General features: G+C 43.4%; 1 protein-coding gene across 3 annotated transcripts; it reads left to right on the top strand.

The window, feature by feature from the left end:
• Window positions 1–13,922: 13,922 nt before the first annotated feature.
• On the top strand, window positions 13,923–24,235 carry AKAP4 (A-kinase anchoring protein 4). Of its 3 annotated transcripts, none has more exons than XM_032258690.1 (6): window positions 13,923–14,236; window positions 16,446–16,541; window positions 17,602–17,652; window positions 18,083–18,184; window positions 20,605–22,701; window positions 23,889–24,235. In XM_032258690.1, the coding sequence occupies exons 1-6, from the start codon at window positions 14,210–14,212 to the stop codon at window positions 24,042–24,044; spliced, it is 2,529 nt and encodes an 842-aa protein (XP_032114581.1). In that variant the 5' UTR covers window positions 13,923–14,209; the 3' UTR covers window positions 24,045–24,235. The 3 variants fall into 3 exon arrangements, with proteins under 3 accessions (XP_032114581.1, XP_032114583.1, XP_032114582.1); XM_032258692.1 differs by having other exon boundaries at window positions 21,016–22,701; window positions 23,889–24,211; XM_032258691.1 differs by lacking the exon at window positions 13,923–14,236 and adding an exon at window positions 14,727–14,869 and having other exon boundaries at window positions 23,889–24,211.
• Window positions 24,236–25,050: the final 815 nt, after the last annotated feature.

Genomic DNA, 25,050 nt, shown 5'->3' with positions numbered 1-25,050 from the left:
AAAAGAGGAAATTTTAAAAGTCAATACTCTAAGCACCCACTTCAATACTAGAAAAAGATGAGAAAAATAAATCCAGTGCAAGCATAAGGTAGGAAATAATAACGATAAAAGCAGAAATCAAGGAAATTAAAAACAGAAAAAACAATAGTAAAAAATCAATGAAACAAACTCTGGTTCTCTGAAAAGACAAAAAACCTAACAAACCTCTAGCAAGATCGACAAAGAAGAAAAGAAGACACAAATTAGCAATATCAGAAATGATATAGATGAATAAATTTTAGAGATCTGCTGTACAACACAGTGCCTATAGTTAACAATGCAGTATTGGGACGGGCGTGGTGACTCACGCCTGTAATCCTAACACTTTGGGAGGCCAAGGCAGGTGGATTACTTGAGGTCAGGAGTTCGAGACCAGCCTGGCCAACATGGTGAAACCCCATCTCTACTAAAAATACAAAAGTTAGCCAGGTGTACTGGCAGGCACCTGTAATCCCAGCTATTCAGAAGGCTGAGGCAGGAGAATCACTTGAACCCAGGAGGCAGAGGTTGCAGTGAGCCAAGACCCCGCCACTGCACCCCAGTCTGGGCAACAGAGTGAGACTCCATCTCAAACAAACAAATGAACAAAAAACAATTCAGTATTGGGCACTTCAAAATTTGTTAAGAGTCGATATCATGTTAACTGTACTTACAAAAAAAAAAACCACCACCACCAACAAAGGGACACAAGGAAACTTTGGGAAGTGTTGGATATGTCTACTACCTTGATTATGGTACTGGAATCATGGGTGTTTACATATGAACAACCTTGTAAAATTGTAAACATTAAATATATGCAACTCTTTGTATTAACATATCAATTATACCTCAATAAAAGTTTTTTTTTAAAGAAGTAAAACAAGGGATTCCGCTACAGACCCTACTGACATAAAAAGGATAAGGGAATACTATGGACAATTCCACACATATGAAGTTCACAACTTAAAAGAAATGGATGCATTCCTTGGAAAGCACTAACTGCCACAATACACCCAACAGGAAACAGATGATTTGAATACTCCCAATTTTAAATAAATTCAATTATTAATTTAAAAATTCCCCAAAAGAGTACTCTCCAGGCCCAGACGATTTCACTGGAGAATTAAACCAAATATTTAAAGAACAACTAACACCTATTCTACATCTGTCACTTCCAGAAAATAGAAAAGGTAACACTTCCCGACACATTATAGGAGAACACTTTTTTTTTTTTGCCTGTATTTTTGAGACGGAGTTTCGCTCTTGTTACCCAGGCTGGAGTGCAATGGTGCGATCTCGGCTCACCACAACCTCCGTCTCCCAGGTTCAGGCAATTCTCCTGCCTCAGCCTCCTGAGTAGCTGGGATTATAGGCACGCGCCACCATGCCCAGCTAATTTTTTGTATTTTTTTTTTTTAGTAGAGTCGGGGTTTCACCATGTTGACCAGGATGGTCTCGATCTCTTGACCTTGTGATCCACCCACCTCGGCCTCCCAAAGTGCTGGGATTACAGGCTTGAGCCACCGCGCCCAGCCAGGAGAACACTTTTACAGTGATGTCAAAAACATCCAAAGATAATACAAAATAAGAAAACTACAGGCCAATATCCTCATGAATTATTAGCAAGATATTAGCAAACAAATTTTGTCTTGTACACTGAGAACAAGACAGATATTGTCTTGTACACTGAGAACTACAAACCATCAGTAAGAGAAAAACCTAAGTAAATGGAAAGATGTCTTGTGTTCATTGATCAACTTACTTAATATTGTTAAGATGGCAATACTGCCCAGATTGATCAACAGAATCCACACAATCCCCATTAAAATCTGTGTGGAACAGAGATAACATATCAGACCTAAGAATGCTGCCATTTGAAAATCCTGCTTACAAAGGTTGGCCCTTGGCTAGCATCTGAGAACTTAGATTTGGGAAGGGTTCCCACAACACTAATGGATAAGATTAGCTCACTTTGCTTTATGGTTTATGGTGAACACCAGATTTCCTCCTAGAAAACTGGAATTTTGGTGCTAGGTAGAAGGTGCCTGTATAACCAGTCCCCAGTAAAAACCCTTGCCACTGATTCTCCAATGAACTGCCCTCACAGACATTTCACACATGTTCCCACAGCTCATTGCTGGAAAAAGTTTTGCTAAGAAGCCAATCACAAAATACCACATGTTGTATTGAATGTCCAGAATAGATCTATAGAGACAGAAAGTAGATTAGTGGTTGCTTAAAGCTGGGAAGTATAGGGATGGAGGGGTGGCTGAGATGTGATAGATAAAGGGTATAGGGTTTCTTCTGGGGGTGGTAAAAAAAAAAGCTCTAAATTGATTATGGTGATGGTTGTACAACTGTGACACAGTAAAAAAAAACACTGAGTTGTACACTTTAAATGAGTGAGCTACTTGGCATATGAATTATATTTCAACAATGCTGTTATAAAAACATCGTAGCTAATAAAGTATATCAGTTCCTTAAAAATGTTACATTGAAGAGTGGCAAGGATAGATTCAGTGGAGCCAGTCAGCCAGTTATTACGATAATCCAGGCAGTTTGGATCAGGGTGACCCAATGCTTTTGTTTTTGGCCTTGGCCAAGCACCTCTGTGTGGTCCCGGGGGCAGCAATTTTTGAACCATTATCACTTATTTTCAGTTATATAAATATATTTAGGCATTTACTAATATATATGAACCTTTTATCATTAGCAGGGTAAATGAAAATGAGTAAAACACAGTCATTCTCTTCAAGAAGCCCTGTTTTGGGAAAGATAAAGCTCATAAAGAAACAAATATACCACAAGGTAGAATGTAATGTGTGAATTATAAATTCACAAGGTGAATGTAAAACTACTGAGTATTTCAGAAGACACATATTATTGAGTTCACTATTATTATCAACACCATCACTATTGCCATAATCATCTCAACATCACCAAGAGCTACTGAGTGTCTAAACACATGAGCCACTGCTCGGTTATAAACAGTTACTGCCTTCCTTGAACCTATCCACACCTTCATGATGGAAATATTAAGGAAATGTATCAATAAATATGACATACACAGAAATGCAGTTTTCAGGATGGGGAGTGATTCTGTCATGGAGAAATCACCAATTTCCCATTTAATTGGAGGAATGCCTTTTCAAGTGGCTTTTGTCTGGGGTGTCCTCCTAGGGCGTGGGAACGTTTTCCAACAGCTGCAACCTTCTAGTGGCCACATGAAGTCATTACCCTAATTCACTGCTGAGTTGAGAGCAAAAGGCACAGGGGGCTGGGGTGCAGTTGGTGAGATCACTGCTCACTGCAGCATCAACATCCCAGGCATGCACCAACACAGACGGCTATTTTTTTTTCTTTTGGTACAGATGGAGTTTTTGCTATATTGCCCAGGCTGGTCTCAAACTCAGGCTCTTGGCCTCAAGTGATCCTCCTGCCTCGGCCTCCCAAAGTGCTGGAATTACAAGAGCGAGCCAGCATGCCCAGCTGTCACCAAGTAGTATTATATTTAATTATTTTTCTTTCTCTTCTTTTTTTTTTTTTTTTTTTTTTTGAGACAGAGTCTCACCCTGTCGCCCAGGCTGGAGGGGTGCAGTGGTGTGAACTCAGCTCACTGCAACCTCCCCCTCCCAGGCTCAAGTGATCCTCCCACCTCAGCCTCCCAAGTAACTGGGACTACAGGCATGCACCACAACACCCTGCTAATTTTACCTTATTTCTTTTATTTTTTGGTAGAAGCAGAGGTTCTGCTATGTTGCCCAGGCTGAAATTCAAAGTCCTTCCCTCAAGTGATCTTCCCTCCTCAGCCTCCAAAGGTGCTGGGATTACAGGAGTGAGCTGCCACACCCAGCTGTCACCAAGTAATAGTATATTTTGTAAGGCCGGTTGCCTCGCTGGGAGGCTGGACACACCCATCTCTGCACTCAGCACCTGACTCTACACCCAGCACCAGGCTCTGCACTTGGCATCTAGCTCTGCCACATGGCTCCCTTGGAAGGCTCCGGCTAATGCAACCTCACCCAGGAGTTGAATAAATTGGCATTTAATTTTCTTATACTGGCCTCAGTTTCCTCATTTTAAACTCGGCAATAACCCTTACAAGTGGTGCCGAAAACCTGGGAGGACTTCAAGACCCCTCCTGGGGGAAACTGACTCCTCTACCATAAGGCGAACCAGGGAGCCGCCGCCCCTCTGATCATCTGCAGCCATCACCTGGTAAGACTCCTACTGCCCATAACCCCATCCTCTGTTTGCTCCGAACCTTGGGGTACCCTGTCCGTAATCATGGCCGCGTCAGGGACTCCTTTCCCTCTTGAGATGTGGGTCTCGTGGAGACGTCCTGGTGCCCCTGCTCACCTGTTCCAGAAGACAGGAATATTGTGGAGATGTCCCTATACTCCTGTCCTTCCCCGTAACCTCCGGTAGTCAGGTGTTGAGGTCCGGGTCACCGCCGTTCCTCACTCCTGACTATCCCACAACAGAGAGGGAACTATGGGTAATCAGGAGTCCCGCCTAGACCCCAAGCCGCCATTGGGATGTCTAGTCCAAAATTTACCCAAGCTGGGCCTCTCCATAAAAAAGAAAAGGCTGCTTTTCCTCTCCACCATGGCCTGGCCCCAGTATTCTCTGGACAACCAGTCCAAGTGGCCACCAGAGGGAACTTTCAATCTTGGCATTCTAACCAATTTAGACAATTTCTGTCAAAGAAATGGTAAATGGTCGGAGGTTCCCTACGTTCAGGCCTTCTGGTATCTCCGCTCCTGTCCCACCCTCTGTTCCTCTTGCACCACTGCTCAGGTGCTCCTGGCCAAAGAAACTCCCTCACCGCCCTCGGCCCCCCCACCATCCTCCTCCTCCTTTTCCAACCCCAACCCACCCAAAGAACTCTCCTTTCCACTCACCCGACTCACAAATCCTCTGCCATATGTGGAACCTCAACCCCCTCCGGCTCCCCCTCTTCCTGGTCCCAACCTAGCCTCTCCTGTTAGTGCTCACACTTGCTCACACTTGCTCACACTGTGCTCCTAACAATAAAACCTCCCTCCTTTGCCCTCTTCGTGAGGTTGCTGGAGCAGAAGGCATTGTTCGAGTACATGTTCCCTTCTCCCTCTCTGACCTATCAGCCATTGAGAAGTGCCTAGGGTCATTTTCCACCAATCCTACTGCTTACACCAAAGAATTCCACTACCTCACCCAAGCTTACGACCTCACCTGGCATGATACCTATGTAATTCTGTCCTCCACCCTCACCCCAGATGAGCGTGACTGCATCCTTATGGCAGCCCAGGCACATGCTGATCAGGTACATCTCACAGACAATCAGATGCCAGTAGGTGCGGCAGCGGTGCCCGAGGCTGACCCTGATTGGAATTATCAAACTGGTCAAGATGGCCACAGCTGCCAGGACCAAATGCTACAGTGCCTCCTAGCGGGCATGCAAAGCGCAGCCCAAAAGGTAGTTAATTATGATAAGGGAAATAACTCAGGGTTCTACTGAAAACCCAGCCACCTTCCTTGACCGATTAACTAATGCTATGATCCTCCATACCCGGCTGGACCCGGCCTCTTTACCAGGAGCTACAGTTCTAACCACCCATTTCATCTCTCAGTCAGTGGCTGACATTAGAAAGAAACTTAAAAAGGCTGAGGAGGGCCCCCAAACTCCCATACGAGACCTGGTAAACATGGCATTTAAAGTTTTTAATGGCCGAGAAGAAAAGGCTGAGGCCACCCGCCAGGCCCGTCTACAGCAAAAGGTAAGCCTCCAAACCCAAGCTCTTGTGGCAGCCCTGAGGCCGGCAGCCCACCAGGCACCTGGTGAAGGGGATCCATCAAAGCCTGCCAAGAACTCCAGAGGTGTTCCGCCCGGGGCCTGTTTCAAGTGTGGTCAGGAGGGACACTGGGCACGTCAGTGTCCATGTCCCCGACCACCTACCAAGCCCTGCCCAGACTGCAAGCAGCGTGGATACTGGCGCAGTGATTGCCCATCCTGGACTACAGGCCCACCCCCCCGCACCTCTATGTGGAGGGCAGGCCAGTCCGCAGGAAGCAATCCCATCGCTTGAACTTCTCGGCCTTCTGGACGACTGACGCAGCCTGGACTCGAAGACCCCCATCACCCTTGCCAAGCCCAGGGTAATGCTGCAGGTAGCGGGTAAGTCCATTTCCTTCTTAGTGGACACAGGGGCTACCTATTCTGTATTGCCTTCCTACTCAGGACCTAGCATACCTTCCCAGGTTTCAGTCATGGGAATTGATGGCAAGCCTTCCTGTCCTAATCAAACCCATCCTTTAGCCTGTGTCCTCGAGGGACACCCCTTTTCCCACTCTTTTTTAATTATACCCTCGTGCCCAGTCCCCCTTTTAGGACAAGACATTCTTCAGACTGTGGGGGACACTCTCCAACTCACTGGCCCCTCACACTCAAGCCCTTCATCCGCTCACCTCCCACTGCCACTCCTAACTGACGCCATGCCCTGTCTTAACTCCTCGCCCAAACCCCCTATCCCTCCTAATGTAGTTAATCCCCTGGCATGGGATACCACCAAGCCTGTAGTGGCCAAACATCATCCCCCAGTTAAGATACTTGTCAAAGACCCTACCCACTTTCCTTCACGTCCTCAGTTCCCCATCTCGAAAATCCACCGTCAAGGCCTGAAGCCTATCATCCCCCACCTGCTAGCCCAGGAACTACTCATTCCCACCAGTTCCCCTTGTAACACTCCTATCTTGCCGGTCCAAAAGCCATCTGGCGGCTACCGCCTGGTTCAGGACCTGCACCTTATCAATGAGGCAGTAGTACCCCCCCACCCTGTAGTCCCCAACCCATACACCCTATTATCAAACATTCCCTCCACTACCTCTCATTTTACAGTTCTTGACCTCAAGGGCGCCTTCTTTACCATTCCTCTTCACCCTGAGTCCTACTTTCTCTTTGCCTTCACCTGGACCAATCCTGACACCAAGCTGTCACAACAGCTTACCTGGATGGTCCTGCCTCAGGGATTCAGAGACAGCCCTCACATTTTTGGACAAGCCTTGACAGCCGACCTTGGCTCCCGCCCCCTTCAACCCAGTCTCCTTCTCCAGTATGTGGACAACCTGTTACTTTGTAGCCCCTCCCTCTCCCTATCCCAACAGCATATTGCCACTCTCCTTAACTTTCTTGGATCTCAGGGATACCAAGTATCTCCCTCCAAAGCACAGTTATCAGTCACTCGGTGGTCTACTTGGGCATTTGCTTCACCCCCAAAACTAAAAGCCTAACAACAGATTGCCGGAAAGCACTTCTTTCACTGCAGCCCCCGGAGACTGCTGGCCAGATTCTCTCCTTTTTAGGATTTGTAGGTTTCTTCCACCACTGGATACCTAACTTTGCCTCTCCAGCTAAACCTCTGTACGTGGCGGCTAAGGATATCCCCAAGGGACCTCTCTCCCATCCTGAGGTTGTAAAATGGGCTTTTAAAACCCTCCAAACTGCTCTGTCCACTGCACCCCCACTTCATCTGCCGGACCTCAATCACCCCTTTTATCTGTTCACTGCTCTCTCTAGCATCCTCTCTAGTGGTGGCTGGGCTGGGTAGCAGCACTCTAGGCTACAGTGTCACCCCAGCCACTCTAACTAGAGGATAAGCTTCACGTGGCTATTGAAGCATCAGCTGCCTCCCTGGCCTCCCTCCAGCGACAAATCACGTCACTGGCCCAAGTAACTCTCCAGAATCGATAGGCCCTTGACCTGCTGACAGCAGAAAAGGGAGGTACATGTCTATTTCTTCAGGAGCAATGCTGCTATTACATCAATGAAACAGGCCCTGTGGAAGAAAATGTCAACACTCTCTATCACCTCCAAGAAGACCTCTGCAAGAAGCCGAATGCATCAGTCTCACCTCTTAACTGGTGGCAATCCCCCATGCTAACCTGGCTAACCCCTATTATCACTCCCATTATCGTAGTTTGTCTTCTGCTAATGCTAGCCCCTTTTTTTCTCAAGTTTTTACAGGTCCACATGAAGGAAATTTCCAGGGTGGCCGTAAACCAGATGCTACTTTGCCCCTATGTCCAACTCCCAACCAAAGCACCAGCCAACTGACCCTTCTCCCTCACTCCGCCCCTATTCAGCAGGAAGTAGCCAGAAAGAAGCAGTGCCCTATATCATCAAAAGGGTTGGACTGTAAGGCCAGTTGTCTCACCAGGAGGCCGGACACACCCACCTCTGCACTCAGCACCTGACTCTGCACCCAGCACCAGGCTCTGTACTCAGCACCTAGCTCTGCCGCATGGCTCCCTTGGAAGGCTCTGGATAATGCAACCCCGGCTGGCTCTCCCACCGGAAAACCCACCCAACAACCTGCCAACCAATAGCAGCCTGCCCCATCTCAATCCCACTCCCCTGGACCCAATCAGAGCACCCAGCTGTTGCTCATTCCTCCTAGCCGTAAAAACCCCCCACCCCAGGAAGTCAGCGTGACTTCTCTGGCCCCCTTTCCCCGGACCGGAGAACCTCGCCCAAGAGCTGAATAAATTGGCATTTAATTTTCTTATACTGGCCTCAGTTTCCTCATTTTAAACTCGGCAATAATCTTTACATATTTAATTTTCTATTTTTATTTTAATTTTAATAGTATAAATTAATAAATAGCATATTAACTTAAAAATAGTTTTTTTTTTCTTTTTAGACAAGTCTTGCTCTGTCACCCAGTCTGGAGTGCAGTGGTGCGATCTCAGCTCACTGCCACCTCCACCTCCTGGGTTCGAGTGATCCTCCCACCTCAGCCACCACACCCCACTGTAATGTTTAAAACATTCATTCACTGATATACAATCTGCAGGGCAGGATGTTTTTGTCACCAAGAAATAGTATACTTAAGGTTTTTTGTTTTTTTTTTTTTTGAGTCAGAGTTTGGCTCTTGTTGCCCAGGCTGGAGTGCAATGGCACCATCTCAGCTCACCGCAACTCTGCCTCCTGGGTTCAAGCAATTCTCCTGCCTCAGCCTCCCGAGTAGCTGGGATTAGAGGCTCGTGCCACCACGCCCTGCTAATTTTGTATTTTTAGCAGAGACAGCGGTTCTCCATGTTGGTCAGGCTGGTCTTGAACTTCCGACCTCAGGTGATCCACCCACACTCAGCCTTCCAGAGTGCTGGGATTAGAGACGTGAGCCACCCCGCCCGACCAAATTATTTTTTTCCTTTTGAAACAGTGTTGCTCTGTCGCCCACGCTGGAGTGCAGTGGCGCCATCTTGGTTCACTGCAACCTCCACCTCCCAGTTTCAACCGATTCTTCCACCTCAGCCTTCCCAGTAGCTGGGATTACAGGCGCCCGCCATTACGCCCAGCTAATTTTTGTATTTTCAGTAGAGACGGTTTTGCCATGTTGGCCAAGGTGGTCTCAAATTCCTGAGCTCAGGCAATCCGCCCGCCTTGCCCTTCCAAAGTGCTGAGATTACAGGCGTGAGCCACCGCGCCCCGTCTGAAGTACTTTTTAAAGGTTATTTTGCCAGATGCTCCAAACAAGTTTGTTGGTTTGACTGGAAGGAAATAAACTAATTAAAGGCTAGTTCCCTCAGCCAGTTTTCCTCCCACACCTCCAGCCTGACGCGGGATATATTTCTATATTTATAATATATAATCAATATATAAGGCAAAAAGCTCTCGTCACGACTGACAATACACGTTGTACCTTTAACAAGCCACAGACGGACTGGAACAAAAGCTATTAGCAGAAAGTTCTCCACCAATCGGAAACTGAAAGAAAACAGTACAAAACCAAACCAATCAAAATACAGATAACGGACAGGAGAGGGGACTAACCGCCTCAGCCTAACTGCCTCAGAATAACGGCCACAGCATTTTCCTCAACGGAAAAGCACCTCAGAATAACCGATACCAGAGGCGGCTGGGCTGACCCCACCACTCTCACCAGCAGGGGGAGATCACGAATCAGTGCTTTTTTTTTTTTTTTCTTTTCCAGTCAGATTTGAAACCACCAGATGGGGCCAGAAGATCAGAATAGGTATCTTTCTACTTTTCTTTTTCTCAGGGAATTTCTCTTTTGGATGTCCAGACCCTGAAAGAAAGAAAAGGCATACTAACCTACATACACACTCCCCCCACCACCCCTAAGACAATGGAAGTGGCCAGTGCCTACCTAGTCCCCCCCACACACACACCAGTCACGTGGCCTCTGCGCTCCAGCTACTCATTTATAATTAAAGTGGTAGGCATTTCATAATGCTGTGCATGAATTAAATGAGATAATGCATGTAATACACAGTACCAGGCAAATTCTCAGCCCCCATTTCAGACCCGCAGAATGAGAAACTGAAGCCCTCCAGGTAATTCTGATGCACGCTAAAGTGTGACAATTATTGCTCAGGTCCCATTTTTGTTATCTTCATAGTTTTTTTCTAGCCAAATGAAAACTGAGAGTGTATTTAAAGTGTTGAATCGCACTATTATTCACAAGAATAGTGAAGAAGCCTGACCACTCAGATAGCTAACCAAGATTTTTGGTCATGTTTACAGATCCCATGATGCTGTGATTTCTGAATTATGTTTCCTGCCCTAAAAATTCCAAAAACTTGTGTCTCGATCCCAGCTGTGTGTCCAGTATTGTGGTGGATGCAATGAAAAAGAAATAGAAAACCTTCTAGGCTTGCAATGTAGGTGATCTAGGAATAGGAAAAGGTAATAAACTCTACAAGGCCAGATTTAGTAAATGTCAAATGAATTATCCTGACAATAAACAAATGTTATAGGAAATCAGGGGAAGGAAATTTCATAATTATAAAAGGGAAGAACCTGACCATAAATAACCACTGCCAAGCCAAGCCCATCCCTCAAAATTACCCATAAGTCATTTTCTACCACAAGGTTATGGAACAGAACTTTAGCTGCCTAATTAAGCCCCTGCCTATAAAAGAACCCCCAACATACCTAAGACTCCACTTATCGTTAGCAGTTGGCCCCTTAAATTTTTTATAATGTTTATAGCCTTTAAAAGTCCTTTATTTTCCACCTCCACTCCTCCAATCACTCATAGGAAAGGACAAATATGTACAATTCAGACAAAACACAGATACTTGACAGAAGAAATTATGCAGACCATTGCCAAAATGTTCAAAATGACTAATTTTTCCCTTTAGTATGTTTGTATGAAGCTGCTCTAAATGTCATTGCACTCTCATGGCAGGAAAACAGTTCAGGAGAAAAAGAAATGGTGTTCCCAGTTATATTGATCCACAGTAAATGATGTCTGATGATCACTGACATCACTGCCCATTTTCTAAATGGTCATTGTGTCATCACATAAAAGGTAGGCTAAATCTGAGGCTGGAAGATACCCAGCAAGATTACCAGAAAGATGGTGATTTCATGAAGGCTGATGGTCCACTTCATTTAATTTCCTTTTGTCATTATTCATGGTAATTATATTATAAACACAGGTCCCATTTTTATCATCTTCATAGTTTTTTCCTAGCCAAATGAAAACTGAGAGTGTATTTAAAGTGTTGATTTGCACTATTATTCACAAGTTTGTGTGAAAGAGGAGATGTTTGGGTAGAATAAACAAGGTTACAAAATAGACAATAGAAAAAAAATTATGACCAAGTCTTTTCTGTTTAATATCTCTATATTTGGCTCTTAAAGGCTAACCTAAGTGCAGACTATTTACACACATTCACACACTAATAAAATATATTCCTTACTTTGACTATTTGAACATCCTTTATACCTCACCCACCTCCCAGCCCCTCTACTCAATACAGAACAATTTGGGAGTCTCATTAAGAGAAAGAAGAGGCAGTAAATGTACTGTGACCTGTGACTGAGCCAGGTCTGCCTTGATTCTTCCCTTACATTTTCCTCATTGGTTTCACATCCAAATGCTGATCTTACCTGCTCCTGGTTAGCCTCCAGAATGACAGGATTCAGGTGCCCTGGGAGAGTGCTCTAATCATCCATAGTAGTTCTCTCTTTGTCATTTGGGGATTACTAAGACATTTTCCAGGCATGAATCATGGTTGTTCCTTTCTGGGCTGGGAGACACAGAGTTTTGTGTTTGTTTGTTTGTTTTGTTTTGTTTTTAATCTCTCAGAGATATGATTTCTTATACTTGGAGAATATGTAAACATTTTCTTCCTTTGCTTCATATTCCACAGAGATGAGCCAGACACAGAAGCTCCAACTTTGTCTTTAATCATCAAAAGTTGCCCCTTGACAAAAGGATGGTATAGGAAAAAGCAGTGACGTTTTATGCATTTTAGCTGATCACCATTGACAAAGACCCTCTTCATGATCAAACTTTAGTCAGGCTTCTCTGAGCCCATTTCTCAACTAGGCCTCAACTTCGGCCTATAAGCACTGCAACTTTCAGCACAATTTCATCCACTCTCTCCTGGACACATACACACACTATGAGACTTGAACAAACACTAGCATAGTTTCTATCAGCTCAAGGCCATTTCCCTAGGATGACAATCCCAGCCCCCTTAAAATGTCTTCCTGAGACATTTCAATGCTGCCAAAAGGCCATTTCCCTGGGATGACATTCCCAACCCCCACCCCCTTTTTTTAAATTGTACTTTAGGTTCTGGGGTACATATGCAGATCATGTAGGATTGTTGAATAGGTACATACATGGCAAGGTGGTTTCCTGCCTTCATCCCCCATCACCTATATCTGATATTTCTCCCCACGTTATCCCTCCCCACCCTCCCCACCCTCCTCACCCACTGCTGCCCCTCCCCTAGCCCCCCACAACTGACCGCAGTACTTGATGCTCCCCTCCTTGTGTCCACGTGTTCTAACTGTTCAACACCCGCCTATGAGTGAGAACATGTGGTGTTTGGTTTTCTGTTGCGTCACTTTCCCAGGCCCCCTTAAAATGCCTTCCTGAGACAGTTCAATGCTGCCAAAAGAATTTACTGTTTGTTCAGGCCAAAACCTGACTACAGGCCCTGTAGTCTTTCTTTCTGTCTCTAATTCTTTCTCTCTTCATTTAAGATGCATCGTCTACAATCCAGGACTGTCTTTCTCAACAACCTGGAAGCCATCCCTTTGTAATGTAATGATCAAGAAAAACAGGATCCATGTCTCCCTGTCTCTATGGGAAGGTAAGAGCTTAACTTTCTTTTCTTTTCTTATTGTTTTTTTTTTTTATTTTACTTTCTTTGTTTATTTCATTTCTTTTTTCATAGTTTATTTCATTTCTTTTTTTATAGTTCTTAATTACATTTTTCTTTATAAACCTGATATTGTGAACATAGGAAGCCTAACTTTAATAAGCACCCGTTAGCAAGCACAGATGCCCCAATACATTGACCAAGTTCACCCCCACTCAATGTCCTTCAGTACCTTTCCTTAGCACACCTTGCCTTTTGTTTCAGTGGAGTTGAGATCTGTTCATCACAAGCCTTTTTTTTCTAACTCAGTGGTCTGAATAAAATCTGTCTTGCCGCCTCTAACAAACTCCTGGCTGTTTCTCTTTAACACCATAAACTAACAGGATCAAAATCATATAGCAGAGTTAGAAGATGCAATATCAGGGGCAACAGGAAAAAGAATAAATGGAGATAGAACTAAGAATATGAAACTCTTTTAGGGGATCATCTCAACTGATTGTTAATTCAGATGCATATATTTACATGCATGCAGTTATTAAAGTGGAGACGTGGAGAAGAAACAAGGAAAGACAAGATGACACTTTGGCACAGTGAGAGCCATTTGGTTGTGGGATAATGTTTCCAAACTGGGGCTAAACTCAGTGAGATGAGATGAAGGCATCTCAATGTGTAATGAATAATGCTCTAACACATACTGTAGCCAACAAACCAGCACTGGCCAGATGGAAAAGATTAAGTGGAGCTTAAGTCTTTTCATGGCCTAAGGAGTCTGCAAAGGATAGATCCTGTCTCAACTAGATCAGCTTTTCTCTGGACTACTTATTTCTCACAGGGAAGGCCTGCTGGACCAGTTAGAGCACACAGAATCCTTAGAGCCCTCCAACATTGTGCTGTCACTGTTCTCTATAGAAACTGTGATGTCATCAAGAAGTAGCTCTGGTACCAGCTGGCAGTCAAGGCTTTAGGAGGGCATGGAGAGTTGAAGAAGAGACCAGCATCTTGAGGCAGACTGGAATAATCATCGCAGCATCCAAATCGACAAGAAAACATCATTCAAGGGTCCTACATGATGGCGTGCTTTGATACTACAATGGTAGGGACATCTGACTTCTTTTTGACTAGCTAAGGGGACATCTTAATGGTGAGGTGAAACTAGAGAATCTGCTAAGGCAGCCTCCAAGTTTCTATTTTCATACTTTTATTTGAGATACCCAGAAAAGACTTGGGTCAAGATTTCTCTGTTTCTATGTAAATCTAAAGATCTCTTGCCACATAACTCTGATTCTCTAGTGGGGATATGATTACATTGTTCTGGAGGTCTAGCAAGAAATAAAAAGAGAAGGGATATCTTGACAGACTGTGAGCTGGAGAAAATGTGAGAAAAATGTGTGTACCCTCACAGAGATAACAGAAAAAGTTTGTCCCATAGCAGACAGCCTGATGTGCTTTTGATGGGAATAGGTTACTGAGTTTGCCAACATGCCCACCTTTGGTCAGGTTGCTATGGTTTCAGGCATTGTGACCCAACAAACCCTGTTGCCACACCCCATGGTCAAAGGCAGCAGGGGAAAGCCTGGGCCCTCAGTCTGGCTCAACAGCTGACAGGGGTGGCAGCCAGCTGCAGGTGCCCAAAAACTTGGCGCTTCTCAGTTCCATCTAAAGGGGCACATCTCCCTTCTGGGTAGCACATTTTCAGCCCAACGTCTAAAAGAACTTCATCATCAAGGTAATGAGTTCATAAATTTTATTTCTCACAGTTCTTTTGGACTTGGACTTAGGCTGTATCTGAATCACATAAGGGACTCTATGCCTCCACCTTTTTTTAGTAGGCTAATGTTCTCTATGTAGCTCTTGGGAAAAAAAAGAAACTCGCTCGTCTGAGTGTGTAGGAGTCTTTTCCTATAACTTTTTCAAGGTTTCACAGAAATTCCTGAAGGAAGAATTCAAGAAGATCTTGGTTGGAGGCAGGGATGGTAAAGAGCAGGAATGTAGTATTATCATATGAAAAGATAGCCATTAGAGAATAGCTATTATTAATATGTTGTGGGGGAATAGAGAAGGGGTGGAAGGGAAGAAGGAGGAAGGAAGAATGAGAAAGAGAGGGAGGGGAAAGAAAGGGGAGGGGGAGAGAGGGAAGTAGAGGGGAAAGGGAGGGAGGAGAGGGGAAAGAGAGTGAGGAGAGGGGAGAGGGAGGGAGGAGAGGGGAAGGGGAGACTGGAGATGGGGGAAAGTAGGGAGGGGAGGGGGGAAGAGAGGAGAGGGGAGGAAGGAGAGAGGGAAGGGGAGGGGCAGAAGGGAGGGGAGAGAGGGGAGGGTGGCAGGGGGAATTCAATAGCCCTCTAATACTTGGCAAAAAGATTTCTCTTGTTAAATTTTAAAAAGAAATCAAATTCAAGCTCCAGATATCAAGACAAGTCTACTCAGCAATTAACTGTGAGTTCTGAGCATAAATCTCATGTCTTACATAGCAAAAATCAGTCACTGGCTTCTGTCATTTCCTTTTCACTTTTAATTCCAGACTGGATTGGGAGGTGGTGGTGGGGGTGGTAGTGGAAGAAAGTTGGTAGAGATTATTTTTTCTTTCTAAAATAAATTAAACTTGATTCTATTGTATCAGGGTCTGGTCTTCCCTCTGATTGCTGTCTTTTGGTGTTATATTTATGGCTATTAGACTGGGTTTTCTCAGCATTCAGAATCTTGTTCTATATGTTGAAATTATATATGTTGTTTTAATAAAAGGGCTATTTATTTACTGCTATTGACTTTAGTCTTTTCCAATGGCTTTGAGTGATGTGTTACAGATATTTATCTAATTTCACTTTTTTTAGTGTAACAGGAAAGACTGGTTGAACTGGAGTTAGCTAGAATTAAGTTAGATGGGGGAGGGTGAGCTGGGGTTTTTTGAAGGTACTCAAAAGTGGGTAAAGAAATGTGGAGATCAAAGAGATTTAGTTAGTAGAGTTGAGTAGAAGTAAATCACTCTAAATGTAATCGCTAAAGTCACTAGATTTCCTTTTAAATTTGATTCCCAGATTATCATACTCTCATGATTCCAAATACTTGGTGTGGGGAGTCTAAATTAAAGGAGACTATGGATTTCGCTAAAAGATCATTATCCTGAGCATCAAATTCAAACATTTTAATGTGTCCCCTATTGCTCACTTCACCAGTTCCTAGCCTAAACCTATATATGAAACACAGAAATAGGTTTCAGAACCCCCTCCAGAGATTCTTATCCAAACTGACCCAGCTTCCAAAAACCATATATAAGAATTTCAGTTTTCTTTTCTTTCTCTTTCCAGATGTCTGATGATATTGACTGGTTACGCAGCTGCAGGAGTGTGTGCAAGGTAGACCTCTACAAACCAGCAGGACAGCAAGATCAGGACCGGAAAGTGGTAAGATAGAAAATGACTCCTGCCGAGGAGTAGGAAAAATTGGCATATGGGTATAGATATCCTGGGGCCCAAACTAAACTAATGGACGATGATACCATGACTTCTCCAAGCAGCCAAGCTCAACAAGGTCTGTCAGGGGCCAGCATGCTCATACATCACAGAGATAAAAATCAAGGGAGGGGCAGGGTGAGGTGTGATGTAAAGGACCTGGGGAGGGGAGGCTGGGGAGGAGCCAGAGGGGAGAGAGGAGTGGTGGTTGCCTAGCAACCAGCCCCTATTAGTTAAGCCTGTTAAGTCATAATAATATTGCCTAGGTAACAGTGTTACCTTAGCACCCCTCAGGAGGGCTAAATGCTTCATGGTCTGTTTCCCAAACTTCAAGTAATTACATAGGGCTTCACATTTTTTTATCATGTTCAAATGCCACACATACTATTATTTAATTAATATGTGTTTTTACAATGTTTTAAAAATTGACTTACATTTTTAAAATGACAATCATGCTAAGAAATATTATCCATAAATATCCAAGGTTTGATGTTCTAGTATGTATTCTCCCTAACACACAATAAAAATACACCTATTAAATGCAGAAATGTTTATCCACATACTACTTAAACTATTCTAGATCACTGATAATAAAGTAAATTTTGAGAAACACTAGTGTAGTGGCAAGTGCCCTAAACTGGAAGCCAGGAAAATTGAGTTCTAATACATGCTCCACCTTTTTGTGTCAGTTGGGCAAGTCATTTCTCTTCTTAGTTTTCTCAATTAATATATGTGGATATTGTACCTTGGGCCTTGCTCTGACAGGTTGGTATTCTCATTGAAGAAATGTACTAATGCCGAGATTCTGTCTGCCTAACAATAATCACAGTATTAACATTCATTGGGTACTTACTCTGTGCCAGGCAATCTGCTTTTACCTGCTTTCCATACAGTATCTCAGTTAATCCTCACAAGAACCCTATGAGGTAGGTGCTATTATCATCTCCAAGAAAGAGAAATTATGTCCCTTTCTCAAGAGGTTTTCTAAATTTACTCTCCTAATTTGATGCAGGTATGCTTTGTTGATGTGTCCACCCTGAATGTAGAAGATAAAGACTGCAAGGTGCGTACTCTCTGCTCAGAGTCAGAATGGGTGGGAAATTGCTGAGAAGGGTTATCAGTGAAGTATGAAGAATGGAAAGTGTTGGGGGAGTGAGGGGAAAGGTGGAGGGGATTCAGAGGGAAATCCAGCAGTCTCATGAGCCCAAGATCCCTGGTCTGAATTTACTGTCACTCTTGATAACAAGTCTCATTTTAGAAGCCATTTAAGTTGCTGGTAGGGTTGAAAGAGATGACACATGGAAGGTAGTATGTCTGAAAAGTTGTTTTTTATTTATTCATTTTTTAAAAAACACATTCGAAGGATGATGAATATGGTTCTTGAGATTGATAGCTTTGTGAGCATCTTCAGAGAGGGGAGTGGTAATTTGTGGAGGGAGCTTCGTCTCATTCTTCAAAGCAACTGTGTAAGATCTCACCCTTTAACTCCATAGGATGCTGCTTGTTCCAGCTCAGAAGGCAACTTAAGCCTCGAAAATCTAGAAGAAAAAGAGATTATCGTGATCAAGGACACTGAGAAGAAAGACCAGTCTAAGGTACACATAGCCTCTGAGATTCTACCACTTCTAATTCTCAGCTCAATGATGAGTCTGAGGACTCTGGGTCAGACATGGTAAGACAAGTATTGTCAAACAGGCTCATCAATTTGAATACTATGACATTCTAGAGAGCACAGACCTAAGTTCAAGGCCACAGTAAGTTCAATTCCCAGGTACTTAATAATGACACTAATCACAGAGGATCAGAATGCCCTCTCTTGATTTCCAGCTACCCATCCAATCGGAATCATACAAGACTATTTGCAATCTTTGCTGGCTGGTAATAGATCTGGGTGCCCCACATTGCCCAGCATCCAACAAGGAAGAAAGAGGAATTGGAGCAGAGGCAATCCATAACCACCAAGAATTTGAGTGCCTTGTCCTTACCCTCTTGTTTAAGAGATTACCTAGCCTGTTGAGTAGCTTAAAGTTAGAAACAACTAGTCTTGCATGCCACTATCACATACAGACTCCTTTTGGTCTTGTGTAAGTATCCAAAATTATACCTGTTAGGCTCCTGGCTTGTGGAGGGCACTAGAGCACACAAGAAGTCACCCTCACATGCATACAAGACTGGAGTGGCTGGTATTAGGACAGAGTATTAGACTTTGGTGCAAAGGAGTCAAATGTTTCTTGTTCTGTATCTCTAGGCTCATATTATACCAAAACATAATTTCTGGCCCCAGACTCCTTTGGAGCGAAAGGAGTGGCCCCCAAGGAATGAAAAACAAGTTTACATTACTGTATCCAAAGAATTTTCAGTTTATTTGGGTATGGCCAACTCAATTTTGGAGTCTTAAGAAAGGGATAAATTATACCTGGCATTAATTTTTGAAAAAGCAGCCCATATTTCCTATATACAATGCAGAGCTCCTTGATTATAACTTAATCTTGTTTGCAAAAAGTTGCCTTTATTATGATCACATTTCTAGAAATTCAGTGAAAAGAGAGGAGATGAAGCAATAGAAGGAGCAGAGAGCTCAGTAGTTAGTGTTGAGTGGAATATGTGTTTATAGTACATGTACACATATCTGGACATGGGTATACACAGTCACAGACATAGAAATACACATATAAATTTATACAAAATGATACACACATCAATGTATACATTTATAAATATAAAAAATTTATATTTATACAAGCCATGATAAATACATGCTTGGCTACATTTGATATTGACACACACATGCATAACAAGCATAACATAAACAATGACACACATATACAAAGATATACAAGGTCATACAGAGTGAGATGAAGTGACAGGCCCACACATGACACACATAAGCACCCTTATTATACAATACATGAAAATACATTCATACACATTACATGCATAAGGTTTGATCAAAACACAGTGACCATACAGACTCAAGTATTGGTATACACACTTACAAATATACATATCTATGTAAAGACGTATATGGTCATACACAGTCATGCTGATATACACACAAACTTACACAAAGTGACACATATTTACTAATGCACTTGTTTGTATGCGTTGATACATACACTGTTGACACAAATGCAATAACACACCTACTCACACACATACTCAAATGCCAGGGTGTGTATAACATTGACACACACATTGTCAAGCACTGACATAACACAAATATAGCATAAATTGATGCCCAATTTCTGAACATATATAGTCATTATACAATCATCTGTTTATACATGTTCATATTTTAACATACACATATTAATATATCTATTATATTAATGAATTTGTATGTTAATATGTGAATTTATGCTTTAACATACGTAAATGCATTTATAACTGCATGATACATACTAGTGAATTTATCTTATACACATATATGCAGATTACTCAAACTGACACTTGCTCATTTACATATTCAGAGACACACTGACATAGACACTCATATTTTGACATTCACGTGTACAAATATGCATACTAACATGCACAGTTCAGCCGATACAGTAGACATATACAATAGGTTATGATGTCAACACATTATTATACATGCTTACACATAGTCACACATCTGCACACACACACAGAGGCACATTTTCATACACTAACAATACAGAATGGCACATTCTCACATGTATTGAGATATTCACACATGCATATATACATATTTCCATGCATATATACACACACAACAGACACTGACACATTTTTGACACATTGAGATACAACATATTCATATGAATTGGCAGACATATATTGATAACACTTGTATAAAGTATACACGTGTATAGTCTGAACTTTTGTTGCTGCCACTTCTGCATTAATTGTGTATTAATGGATATAACTGGATGTTATGTTCCCACACAAACTCTAAAAGTTCAAGTCCCTAATCTGGTGCATCTTCTAAATAAAATAATGGAAAGAAGTCGCCTACCCAAACTCTTATGGATAGGTCTTCTTCTTCTTTTAGACGGAGGGATCTGTGTGCCTTTTCAAACAAGCTTCCTCTGATCCCATAAGTGTCCTCAACTGGCTTCTCAGTGATCTCCAAAAGTATGCCTTGGGTTTCCAACATGCACTGAGCCCCTCAACTTCTAGCTGTAAACATAAAGTAGGAGACACAGAGGACGGATGTAACAGATCATCCTCTGGGAACTGCTACAGTGTCTATGCCAATCAAGTGAACACAGATTTGCTGAACAGACCTCAAAACCTACAGCTAGAGATGGCAGCAGCTAAAAACACCAACAATAATCAAAGTCCTTCAGCTACTTCAGCCAAATCTCTTAGCACTCAGAGAGCAGTCATTTCCCCTGATGGCGAATGTTCTTTGGATGACCTTTCCTTCTACGCCAACCGACTATCTTCTCTGGTAATCCAGATGGCCCGTAAGGAAATCAAAGATAAGTTGGAAGGTAGAAGCAAATGCCTTCATCATTCAATTGTTCCATCCCCTACTGTGAGCAAGATTGCTTCTGAAATGGCCCACGAAGCCATGGAACTGACTGCTGCAGAAATGTGTGGCACTGGGGAGGAGGGCAAGGAAGGTGGCCAGAAAAGCTTTCTATATAGCGAATTATGCAACAAGAACAAAAGTGGAGACAAACAGATATGCCAGAGAGATAGCAAAGAATTTGCAGATTCCATCAGCAAGGGACTTATGGTTTATGCAAATCAGGTGGCATCTGACATGATGTTCTCCGTCATGAAGACCTTGAAAGTGCACAGCTCTGGGAAGCCAATTCCAGCATGTGTGGTCCTGAAGAGGGTGCTGCTAAAGCATACCAAGGAAATTGTGTCTGATTTGATTGATTCCTGCATGAAGAACCTGCATAATATTACTGGGGTCCTGATGACTGACTCAGACTTTGTCTCGGCTGTGAAGAGAAATCTGTTCAACCATGGGAGACAAAATGCTGCAGACATCATGGAGGCCATGCTGAGGCGCTTGGTCAGTGCCCTTATTGGTGAGAAGAAGGAGACTAAATCTCAGAGTCTGTCATATGCAACTTTAAAAGCTGGGTCCCATGATCCCAAATGCAATAACCAGAGTCTTGAACTCTCAGCCATGAAAGCTGAAATGAAAGGGAAGGACAAATGCAAAATGAAATCAGACCCATGCAAGCCACTGACTAGTGCTGAGAAAGTCGGAGAACACATCCTCAAGGAGGGCCTGACCATGTGGAACCAAAAGCAAGGAAACCCATGTAAGATTGCTACCAAAGTATGCTGCAATAAAGATGAGAAAAGAGAAACGATCAGTGCTTCCACAGATTCACTGGCCAAGGACCTGATTGTCTCTGCCCTTAAGCTGATCCAGTACCATCTGACCCAGCAGGCTAGGGGCAAAGATACATGTGAAGAAGACTGTCCTGATTCCACCACTGGCTATATGGCTCAGAGTACTCAATATGAGAAGTGTGGAGGTGGCCAAAGTGCCAAAGCATTTTCAGTGAAACATCTAGAATCTCACGGAGCCCCTGGACCATCCACTTGTCTAAAGGAGAACCAACACATAGACTCCCAGAAAATGGACATGTCAAACATCGTTCTAATGCTGATTCAGAAACTGCTTAATGAGAGCTCCAACTGTGAGGATCCATGCGAAGGTGAGAACAAGCGTTCAGAGCCTAAGGTAAACAAAGCAACTTCCATGTCCAAGAGACCTGACAAAGGAGAAGAACAATGCCAGGACCATCAAGAATTTGACTTTATCAGTGGGATGAAGCAAGTGAACCGGCATTTTATAGATCAACTGGTAGAATCTGTGATGAAGCTCTGCCTTATCATGGCTAAGTATAGCAAAAATGGGGCAGCCCTCGCTGAGTTGGAAGAACAAGTAGCCTCAACAAGTAAGCCCACTTTCAGGGGCACCAGATGCACTCACAATGATGCAATGCCACAGAACTATCATGACTCTCCTGGACATGAAGTAATTGTCAATAATCAGTGTTCTACAAGTAACTTGCAAAAGCAGCTCCGTGCTGTCCTGCAGTGGATCGCAGCCTCCCAGTTTAACGTGCCCATGCTCTACTTCATGGGAGATGATGATGGACAACTGGAAAAGGTAAGTAATGCATCTAAGGCACAAGAAGAAAGTTGGAATGGGCAGAGGCAGGGAGGCAGCACTGTACTTAGAGCCCAAGATCATTCCAGTTTCAAGTCTATTCTTTACCATGTGCTTCATGAATTGCTTTCACCTCATAAAAAGACACAAAAATAGTGAACCACTAGCTAAGTGGACATCTCAAGGTCTGTGCATTTCCACCAAGAAGAGGAGAGTGAGATGAACGCATTTCATCAGTGACCCTTTTGACAAACTAGTGAAACATTGGGGAATGATGGTTAAGTCTCATGTTTTGAGTTAAGATCCCCCCAAGTACTCTAGAGAGGAGGGGAAAGAAAAGGAAAATGGGGTTCCTCCCTCCCTCTTGAGGTGTTGGAAGTATCAGGGACTAATTTTGTGTTTGACCTACCAGAAACAGTTTGAAACTAGTCTCTTATTATTTTCCCTATGTTCCTCCCCCAAACTCATGGGTCCTGCAAGTGCCCTGAGAATCTTTTCTCCTTAAATTTTATGTCCTAGGTGCCTCACTTGCCTCACCCTAGTCCTGGCTGTGCTCCTCGGATTCCATGGAGGCCAGCATTCATACGTTCATACACATGTACATTCTCTGTCTCTCTCTCTCTCTCTCTCTCTCTCTCTCTCACACACACACACACACACACAGACACACACACCCTGACAGCTGGGTTTCCTGCATTAGATGGATTCCAGAAACAACAAATACTTAACCAAGTTATTTTCAGTCCACGAGCCAAGGCCAGACAATCTTCCCTACTCCAAGTCTCATGCTTTTTTAGGGAGGTGGGGGAATGGCAACCCCCAAACCTTGACCTAGCAATCAGCACAGACTAACTGAAGGGTCCAGCATGTGGTGAGAAGTATTTAATGAACACAACTAATTTCAGAGTTTGTTTTTGAAGCTCAAAAAAAAAATATCTTTGGCATTTAGATCTATGTCATTAGAGAAGGTTCAAGGAAAAAGGAAAGCTGTGTCAGCAGCCTCTAGTCCTGTATCTATGACATGCTGTATTCTAATCCTAGAATCATGGGTGGGAAGGTGGTGGATGTAGGTGAAGAAGTTAGGGGTTGAGGGGGTTGGGTGGTAGAAGGGTGTTAGTTCACTTTGTCCGCAGGTCTTTCCTCCAAAAAGCATCATGCAACTCACACTAGCTCTGTTTTCCCCACAGCTTCCTCAGGTTTCAGCTAAAGCAGCAGAAAAGGGGTACAGTGTTGGAGGTCTTCTTCAAGAGGTCATGAAGTTCGCCAAAGAATGGCAACTGGATGAAGCTGTGGGAAACGTGGCTAGGAAACAGTTGCTGGACTGGCTGCTCACTAACCTGTGAACTGACAACTTCCTTGACTCCTCTTCATCTTAGTCCCCCTAGCAGCATTCCATCCCAGCCAGAGCACCTCCACCATGAGGCCAGCCAACTGCACAATACCCAACTGTATTTCCCAATACACTTGAGCAGTTGCCTGGGCATGTAAGAGGTGTCAACAAACTGGGCAAAAGCATGAATAAAAAAAAAATTAAAAAAAAAAAACTGTATCATTGTTTTTTTTGATCAGCTATTTCCAAGGCAAGGGAAGGGAATTGGTCCATTTTCCAAAAATGGGGATACAGTGTTGAACTTGTATTCAGATCTCACCATGTGTTATTTTCTGAGCACCGAAGACACAGGGATATAACCCATGTCAAGGTCCCTAAGTAATCTGGTGTGTCCAAATAATCTCAATTCACAGTCTGTTTTAGAGTTTTCCCACCTGTGGTCTTCCTATTTCTCCCTGAACTGCACAACTAACTTGATAATCCCCTTTCTAATCCCAAGGATACAGCTTTCTTGGTTTAGTTGAAGAAACTCTATACCCATTACACTGCCTTGCTACACACACACCCTTCAAAAGTGTTCACTGAACATATCTAAATACTAACCAGAACCACAATGGGATCTGATCCTCTCCCGTGTGTGAATAAAGCTTCCTTATAAGGAATTTTCTTCAATTGATGAGATTTCCTTGTCTTCTTCCAGTCTGAAAGAAAAGTTTTCCAAGAACATAAACCTCTAGGATGGGTAAATTTTGGGGCGGGGGGGGACCCAATTTCCCAGTGTCTTCTCTGGGAATAACAGTATGTTCCCAGATTTGTTCTGTGTGTCCTATAAGTCAATTGTAGTGCTAGCATTCATTGCAAATCAGATCAAGAAAGTGGTTTCAACCCTGCGGCCCTTGTTACCTAGTTTGCTGTATGCTCTCACAGCATGTTTTGGCAATCTTGAGGCGTTGTGGCTTAGTAGAACAACCACAGGATGAGGTGTCCTTCTGGACTCAACAGTCAAAGCTTTGCCTCTT

Source organism: Sapajus apella, unplaced genomic scaffold (genome assembly GCF_009761245.1).
Source record: "Sapajus apella isolate SASKATOON/1434 unplaced genomic scaffold, GSC_monkey_1.0 scaffold103, whole genome shotgun sequence".
Lineage (NCBI taxonomy): Eukaryota > Metazoa > Chordata > Mammalia > Primates > Cebidae > Sapajus > Sapajus apella.
The sequence above is the reverse complement of the archived record's forward strand: the minus strand, read 5'-3'. Positions and strand labels throughout refer to the sequence as shown.